The sequence below is a fragment of the Lycium ferocissimum genome, chromosome 3, assembly GCF_029784015.1.
Source record: "Lycium ferocissimum isolate CSIRO_LF1 chromosome 3, AGI_CSIRO_Lferr_CH_V1, whole genome shotgun sequence".
NCBI lineage: Eukaryota > Viridiplantae > Streptophyta > Magnoliopsida > Solanales > Solanaceae > Lycium > Lycium ferocissimum.
Genome location: NC_081344.1, coordinates 64,120,954 through 64,130,323, shown reverse-complemented (window position 1 = coordinate 64,130,323; position 9,370 = coordinate 64,120,954). Strand labels below are relative to the sequence as shown.

The 9,370-nt window shown below is 33.4% G+C and overlaps 1 protein-coding gene across 2 annotated transcripts; it reads left to right on the top strand.

Moving 5' to 3' along the window:
* The first annotated feature begins 450 nt into the window (after positions 1-450).
* LOC132050384 (transcription factor MYB48-like) lies at positions 451-2,152 on the top strand. Of its 2 annotated transcripts, XM_059441617.1 has the most exons (3): positions 524-718; positions 846-975; positions 1,570-2,152. In XM_059441617.1, the coding sequence occupies exons 1-3, from the start codon at positions 604-606 to the stop codon at positions 2,048-2,050; spliced, it is 726 nt and encodes a 241-aa protein (XP_059297600.1). In that variant the 5' UTR covers positions 524-603; the 3' UTR covers positions 2,051-2,152. The 2 variants fall into 2 exon arrangements, 1 of the variants encoding a protein (XP_059297600.1); XR_009413399.1 differs by having other exon boundaries at positions 451-1,001; positions 1,570-1,693.
* Positions 2,153-9,370: the final 7,218 nt, after the last annotated feature.

Here is a 9,370-nt window from a genome sequence, read left to right as displayed (position 1 = left end):
TCTTATATATTTAATAGATTTCTCAATATAAATATTAGCCCACACAAAAGTTATTGAGTATCTGAAAACTCGCACTCGATACCCTAGATCTGCCCCTGACTCCCTTCATCCTTTCTTAACTCCCCAAGTCTCGAACTCGATCCGTAAAAATTTAAAACATAATTTTTCCGTTGGAAACGCTTTATCCCTCTAATGAGCATATATACTTACACGAATCCAAATTTAGATGTGATATCTAATGGTTAAAAAGACTTTTTTTTTTTTTGAAAAAAGAAAAAGAACATAAGACATTTACAATCAAAATTTATAGTCTAGTGATATCTATGAGAGTCTCCCACAAAAATAAGTGTGAGTTCGATTCACATTACACGTACCATTCTCCTTTATTGATCCTCCACGTACAATAAGCATTAATTAATAACTTGACCCCCAATGTAATGGAATATTTTTAAAAGATCCCTTCCCTTTATGCCTTCAAGAGAATAATTCCCAGTATAAATATCACCCGTGGACACAACACTATGCACCAACTAATTAGCTGACTCAAGAAAAAGGCAAGATAAGGAGACAACTCAAAAGAGGAAAGAGCCAAAAGAAAAAAAAATGGCGCAACAAGAAATGAGAAAAGGTCCTTGGACAGAACAAGAAGATCTTCAACTGGCATTTTACGTGAACTTATTTGGCGATCGACGATGGGATTTCTTGGCCAAAGTTTCAGGTTTTTATAAGGTTGGCGGGAGACATATAGATTAGGTAGGCTTGTCTTGGACATGAAATCCTATTTTCATGGAGCAACTTCTAACTCCTTTCTTCTGTATACAATTTTGTTTTTGTTATATAACTAGGTTTGAGAAGAACAGGAAAGAGTTGCAGATTACGTTGGGTGAATTACTTGCATCCTGGTCTCAAACGAGGAAAGATGATTCCTCAAGAAGAACGACTTATTCTTGAACTCCATTCCAAATGGGGAAATAGGTTTGACTACTTTCCTAACTTCTGAAGTTTTTATGCATTCGGCATTATAGTCCCTTTATATTACTTGTACATATACAGTAAATTTCTCGAGACAAATATCATTGAACTAAAGTTACTGAGTGTGATCAAACCTGTAATAGACGCACTATTATGATGAGCTTGATACATAAGCAGGCTAGAACTTGAATTCTATGGCTGTGAGCTAAACAGAATGAATTTTGAAATGTGTATTTAACTCTATCTACACTTTTTTGCACATATAAATATGACTCGGCCCGAAGCACTAAGTTAATTTTGCCAAACCCGTAAATCCATGGTTGGATCCACCACAAGGGGCGGAGCTATATTTAATGAATTTTTCATCGAAAATAATACTGCGAAAGTAGGATAACAGTAAATTATTTTGTAGTATATATGTATAAAAAAAAATAAACCTCTTTAATATAAAAGCATCCAGTATAGCGACAAAGATGGTTTAAAAATTAGTTCAGGTCGGAAGTTGAAATCCCAAGTGTAACATTTTAGTATTTTTATATTCTCTTGTTAGAATTTCTAACCGTGCTATATATAGTTTAAATTCCTTCCTGTACTCAGATGGTCAAGAATTGCAAGGGAAGTACCGGGGAGAACTGACAATGAAATAAAAAATTACTGGAGAACCCACGTGAGGAAGAAGGCTCAATATGAGAGAAAAAACAAGGCTTTTCTTATTTCTCCGTCTTCATCCTTCTGTAATTCTTCATCTTTCTCTTCTAACAGTCCTGATGTGGACTTCATGCCCATTATTGAAAACAATGAAAGGAACTTCTATGATACAGGTGGACTTGAGAAAAAGAATAATGATGGTGATCATGATAACGAGAAAGGAAAAAACATGAAGGTGTACTCCATGGATGAAATATGGAAAGACATTGAATTATTAGAGGAAAAACCAATTATGTTATCACCTATATGGGATTATTGCCCAAACACTCTATGGATGACTGATGAAGAAGACACTAAGACGTTTCCTAAGTTTACTTGCTTAGACAATCAGGATAACACATTTTTGGCTAACAAAGAGTTATTTGTTTGACGGCTATTTGTTTTTGTAGTTGGTATAGGTATTGTGAGATGATTTTGTAGCTTTAACTTTGGGCAACAACAATGGTAAAAATCATAAAAGTCACAATGAATCTCCTTTGATACTCTTAGTGTTAAAATTTACTTTCCTTATAATTTATGATTTACATTAATGATAGAATATTTACTTTTTTTTAGTCTAGTAATATTATAAAATATTTAGCCTAAGATCTATAATAATTACTAAATATTTAGTTTTCTATAAGGAAAACATCATATTTTCTTTTATTTTATTCTCTTTAATTTTCTATAAATAGTGATGTAGTATTTTATTTTCAATGCAAGAAACAATGTATCGAATCGTCTGCAATGAGTTTTGTTCATTCTCTATTCGATTTTCTCCTCTGCTTTTTTGATTCACACTTTAGAACCCGATAGCTTTTCTTATATATGTTAAAAAGAATTCACTAAAAACCTATACATATTTCATTACTAAAAAGGTGTTTTTTTCACCGACGAGTATCAATTGATTCGGTCAGTCTAAAATACCGACCACAAAACAGATCGATGGCGAAAAAAATTATTTTTTAAGAAACCGACCGAATTTGGTCAGTCTTTTTAGCGCCGAAACCAAGAAAATAGAAAACCCAACCGATTCGGTCGATTTGTAGTGCCAAAACCAGGAAATAGAAAAACTGACCGACTCGGTCAACCATTTTTGCAGGATTTTTTTATCATTAATAAATAAAATAATTGAAAAATAATTTTCAAAATCAAATCTTTGATTAACTTATTTTAAAAATCGATTGAGCCCATTGATTATTTCCGCGAAAGAAAATGGTTGAAGAGTGTAAATAAAAAAAAGAAATTCTTATACCAACAAGGGGAGCTTTAGCGAAGCAGTAAAAGAGGGCTCGAGTTGTGAAAATAACCTCTTGCAGAAATGCTGGGTATGACTACATACAATGGATCCTTGTAGTCCGGCCCTTCCCCGGACCATACGCATAGCGGAAGTTTAGTGCATCGGGCTGCCCTTTTTTTAGACTAACAAACACCAACAGTCTAGTGGTAAAATTATAGCCTAATTCCTATCACATTAAAGACTCTTTTTTTGTGCGGATTGCCATTCATTTGGGGTGTTCTTTAATTTTTGCCCTTCAAATTGGTGGTCTTTAAGTATTGCCCCTCGCCTAACACCCTGAGGTTGTGGGTTCGAACCCCAGCTCAGTACAAAAAAAAAAAATTGCAAGGCAGAATTTTCGCGAGGCAGAGGTTGCAAAATTCTGCCTATTTAGGCCTTAAGGCAGAATTTGCATGGGCACGGGCGGGGTATTTACGCCCGTACAAAGTTACGCTTGAGGCGGGGAAATGCGAGTACCAACTGCGAGTGCCGCACTAAAGGCGTAATTTAAAGACCACCATTTTGAGTGGTAAAAATTAAAGACCACCTCCAGCGAAGGGCAATCCTGCAATTGCCCCATTAAAGACCTTAGTTCGATCCATGGAGGTTACATTTTTATACTTGCATAATTTTTAGGGCAAAAAACATATATGTACATGATAAGAGGGTATATTTACAGAACATGACGATATTTTTCAGTTTATAAAATATATCAATAGACTTGTTACAAAATCTATACGAATTAAGTAAATTAAAAAGAAGAAAATAAAACACATTAAATAAGGTAAAGAAATCGCTCTCTAATCAAAATTTAGAGATATAGTTCCCTAATTTTCTCCAAACTTTTGCTTCCTTATTTCATCCACTTTTCACTCCCCATTCAAAATTAAAAGATATTTTTACCTAATTTTTTTCAACTTTTACTCAAAAAGTCCATTATAGTCCGTAATTTTTATGTACAAAGTACATTCACCAAAAAACATATATGTATAATTTTCATATGCAATATGTATAACTGTATAGATTCTTATAATTTTTATATATGAAATATGTATAAAAATTATATGTGTATTTTGATTATTATAAAGTACATATAAATTGTGTAAAATCTAATCAAAGTATGTATAAATTTTGAGAAAAATATGTATAATAAACTTGTAATTGATACAAACAGATTCCATACAAAGTTCATACACCAGAAAATAAATATATATTAATTTTTGTATGCAATATGTATAAATTCATTATAATTTCTACGTATGAAATATGTATAAAAGTTGTTTGTATATTGTGATTATGATAAAGTATATATAAATTGTATAAAATCTGATCAAAGTATCTATAGATGATGAGAAAGTATATATGGTGTCTATCACAGAGGGAGAAAGAGAGAGAGAAATATTTTTAAAAAGAAGAAGAAGTTGAATGATAAGTATCCTAGAATTAAGTCCACATTTAAAATCAGATTTTCTTCCCTAAAAAAAGCCTAAAATCGTGGGTATCCCATTAAGCCCAAATCTGTTAGACTTTGTAATTTTGTTGATATGTTTTGTAAATAAGAAAAAATATCCTTAAGTTTTGTAATATAGAATCTTAAATAAGTATTATTAGGTCATTTCCCTAATTTTTACTCGCTAATTAATCGACTGAGTTGCTCGGTCTTTTACTCTTTTATACCCACCAACCTTTTTCTAACGCACCCTTTTAGAACGATTTTTGGCGGGTAATCCTCTAGATTCGACCACTTGTATATAATGCTGATTCACGAACTGTTTTAATAATTAGCAAACAATTGTACTCACATCTAGCTATGCTTATTGTGAGGTAATTGATAATTTGCAAATTGCACTTAGGCGGACATGGTTGTGTATTATATTTTGGGCTGAACCAGACAAATGATCCAAATAACTGTAAGTTTCCCAGATTCATGCACTACTAAAAAACTAGCAAAAACCGACGGACCGTGTCAGTTTTTTTAATGAAACCGACAGGAAACCGATCCTTTACGGTCCTTCGATTTACATAGCCTTGTTTTTTGAAAACCGACAGACCACGTCGGTTTTTTACGACGGACTACGTCGCTTACGTGGTCCGTCGGGTTTTATCCAATAATTTAAAAAAAAAAAAAATTAAAAAAGCGACCGAGTCGAAGTTTTTTTTAATTTCGATTTTTTTATCTTATATAAAAACAATATAAATTTTATTGCGTCGGTTTTTTATTTAAATTTTTTTATTTTAAATAAAAAACCGACACAGTGCGTCGGTTTTGTTGAAAATTTTAAGAATTAATTTCCAGAAAACTGACGGACTGAGTCAGTTTTTCCGTCGGTTTTCTGGAAAATTTCCTGCATGCAATTGCTGCATTTTCTGCAGCCACACCTGCACAAAAACCAGTACCAAAACTAGTACCAAAAGCTGCTCAAAACTAGCATTAAAATGCTCCAAATCAATTCTAAAAGAGCTACAACACATAAAATCACCCTAAGTAATAATAAAACACATCAAACACTATCTAAACACATCAAATACGATCTAAATAGACCTTCAAAGTTCAAAAATATTTAAATGTCCAACCAAAAAGTACATTAACTAGTTTTAACATAAGTCCATTATTAAATCCAAACTACTATATCGATCTTCCGATTGTCAAGACTACGTAATCACCGTCATCATCATCTTCATCATCTTCGGGTCGGGGGGGGGGGGGGGGGGAAGAAGGGGGCACACCAAATTGTCCACATGCAATGTGGCTTTTAACTTGTGCCATGAGCGATTTGGAGTTGCTTTCATGGAGTTACTTTCCTCAACTCTTTTTGCCTCGGCCCTAATTTCCTATTAAGTTCAACATTGCCGCGCCATACGACGTTGACCAACACCATCAAATCCCTCGGCTTGTCGAGAAGATTTCACCTCGCAATCTTGACCGAAGGCGACTTAAGTTGTTCCTTGGGCCTAGACCCACGCTCTACCCTTTGTACTCCCCCAACTCGCTCTACACCAAAAATCTATCTCTCTAATTCCGGTGGAGGACGGCTCGGTTCTTTCAGCCGAGTTTGGTTCTCTTCGGTTCACATCATCCATAAATTGCGTCTGTATATTAAAAAATGAAACTTAGTATATAACGAATATATCATAATTAAACTTATATATAATTACTTAAATAATAAAATTATCACTTACATAGGAATTACGAGCCCTGTCCTCAACCCATACGGTCGGATCCGACTCGCTTCTTTCTTTTTGTGCGGGTCTTTAGGAATAGCCGATTCCGAGTCGACATTCGTTCCGTGAACTTTTCTCTCGCAAAAAAAAAAAAAGTTCAAGATAAAATTAATAACTCAATAATGATATATTGATCATAGGTAACTTTAAAAGTATAAAATTACTTACCATTGTCCTAGCCACGTGCCCCGACTTCTTGCACCCGCGATTGTGCAAAGAGCCACCTTTCTCGGGATGCACGGGCAGCCTTTGCCTGCTCAGACTTGGCGATAAACTTAGGAGTTCGCCAATATGCCTTAAGTTTCTCCCACTGTTCATCGTTTAGCCATTGGGGCATCCTCATATACCTTCTCCATTCGATGGATGACACATAACACCAGGTGGCCTTATTTCGCATTTGTGCCATCTCATGTGAGAGCAGAGAACTCGGCGATGCAAACAACCTTTTTAACCTAGGTATAATAGGTAAATAATGCATCGCCTTAATTGGAACCATCTTCCCACTAGGTGTCCGTTTATAACGCGCATGTCCCTATATTTTACATTCATTTAAATCAGCATCTTGCTTATAGAACAACATACAACCGTTTGGACAACAATGAATTCTATCATACGACAATCCTAATTTAGAAACCAATCTCTTTGCTTCATAGTAACTCTTAGGTATGTCGAATTCCAGACTAACTAGTTCCCCTACAAGCTTAATCATTGAGTCCATAGCGAGAACTTCGGCCCCTACGATCTAATACGATTTGATGTTAATCATTCTAACCGCAACAAACAACTTAGAATGCCGACTCCCTACCCAAAGTGGACTAGCCTTCTTCTAATTCTTAATAGAAGCGCATTGCTTCTTCATTAGGAGGTTCCTCCAAAATTTTGCTCTGTGTTCAAACCCAGACCCGTACACCAAAGCCATCATTAACCATATCATTAACTCTATCATATTGGACATGACTATATTCCTGCGACACACTACTTTTACCAACAACCATATTATAAAATATACCATTGACCCCATTAGTCTCTCCATGATCAGTCCAAACATAATATTTCTGCTTAAACCCACGACTATATAAATGAACCCTAACCTCTTCCGGTTTCAAATACTTCATACACCGGCAATGAGAACAAGGACACCTAATTACCCCTTCATTTTGAAATGGGTGAAATGAGATTGCATGTGTGATAAACCCATCAACACCTTCAACAAATTCATCATGTACACCCACACGATTACTATTATTCATATTATACATCCACATACGATCCATCTACAAAAATATACCCACAAATTATTGAGGTTATAGAAATATATTATAACTTAAGAATTCTTACTTAAAATATAACTTAAGAAAATACAATCCCAACCACTTCTAACTTTGAATTCTCAATAACAATTCTAACTTTAATAATTTATGGATTCTAACTTTAACATAACTTGGAAAATCACAATCCCAATCAATTCTAACTAAGCTAACACAAATACATTGACAGTGAACATAAAAAAAAATAGCACAATATATATATATATATATATATATATATATATATATGAAAAGTAAACTAGACAAATAAAGTTTACATTTTTTCACAAATTGAATATCAATAATTTAAGAAAGCACAATACCTACCAATTCTAACTTTGAATTCTCAATAACAATTCTAACTTTAATAACTTATGGATTCTAACTTTAATATAACTTTGAAAAGCACAATCCCAACCAATTCTAACTTTGAATTCTCAATAGCAATTCTAACTTTAATAACTTATGGATTCTAACTTTAATTCTAAAAATTGAAAAGTAAATCTAGTCAAATAAAGTCTACATTTTAGTTTTGAGGTTATAGAAACATTATAACTTAATAATTCTAACTTTGAAAAGCCCAATCCCAACCAATTCTAAAAATTGAAAAGTAAATCTAGAGAAATAAAGTCTACATTTTAGTATTGAGGTTATAGAAATACTATAACTTAACAATTTTAACTTTGAAAAGAACAATCTCAACCAATTCTAATTTGGAATGATCAATAACAATTCTAATAACTTATGGATTCCAACAAAAAGCACAATCCAAAAAAAAAAAAAAAAAAAAAACTAGTCAAATAATTAAAGTATACATTTTTGCACATATTCAACATCAATAATATTACAAACAATGATAACTAAGCTAACACAAATACATTGACAAAGAACATAAAATATAGCACAATCTCAAGCAAAAAAAAAAAAAAAAAAATGACAAGTAAACTAGTCAAATAAAGTTTACATTTTTTCACAAATTCAACATTAATAACATTGCAAATGATGTTTAACAAAGCTAAATAGACTAACATTAGGCCTAAAATCTACAAATAAAACTAAAATTGAAAGAATTTTAAAAGCCCTAATTTAAAAAAACTAACCTCAATTTATTAAGTTAAAAACGGTGCAGGGGTAGGTGGGGGCGGGCTACGCGAGCGGCGGGAAAATGGGTGGGCGGGGCGGGCGGAGGGGAGGGGGTGGCGGGTAGGGTTTTAGGGGAATGGAGAGTTTTGTTTGGGAAGAGGAGAAGAAATGAGAATTAAACCCGTCTGCCCATTATGTTAAAAAAAAATCGACGGACAAAACCAACCCTGTCCGTCGGTTTTTTCCGTCTGTTGACCAGATTTTGACCCAAAAAAAAAAAATAGAAACCGACCCTGCCCGTCGGTTTTTTTAAAAAAATTGTTTATTATTTTTTTTAAAAACAAAATGAATTGCAAATTATTTAAAATATTTTTAAAAATAAAACCGACGTTGTCTGTCGGTTTTGTATTAATTTTTTATTTTTTTTAATAAAACCAACGTGGGACGACGGTTTTTTTTGGCGGAAACATATTTTCAAAATTCTGCCAAAAAAATCGACGTCGTCCGTCGGTTTTCTAATTAAAATAATTAAAAAAAATTAGTAATGCAAAAACCGACGCAGTGAGTCGGTTTTCCGTCGGTTTTTCAAACCGACGCAGTCCGTCGATTTTTGTCCGTCGATTTTTTGCAGTTTTTTAGTAGTGATGTTGGAATGGAATTTTATCACAACCCCAAAGATGTTCCAATTCAATTCGTTCATGCAACAAAGAGAAAAGGAGAAAAAAATAATTAGAAGCTTTAATTCAACAGATAAAGATGATTAAGGCATGAACAAAGAAACAAAAATCTAGTAGAAGACTTAAACATGTGCACAAGTAAC

What these genes read in the sequence shown, in the direction of transcription:
- LOC132050384 (XM_059441617.1), top strand. Translation starts at nt 604, where the DNA reads ATGGCGCAACAAGAAATGAGAAAAGGTCCTTGGACAGAACAAGAAGAT. An exon ending in TTTCTTGGCCAAAGTTTCAG is followed by an intron (nt 719 to 845) that starts GTTTTTATAAGG and finishes TTATATAACTAG; the next exon opens with GTTTGAGAAGAACAGGAAAG. An exon ending in CATTCCAAATGGGGAAATAG is followed by an intron (nt 976 to 1,569) that starts GTTTGACTACTT and finishes TCCTGTACTCAG; the next exon opens with ATGGTCAAGAATTGCAAGGG.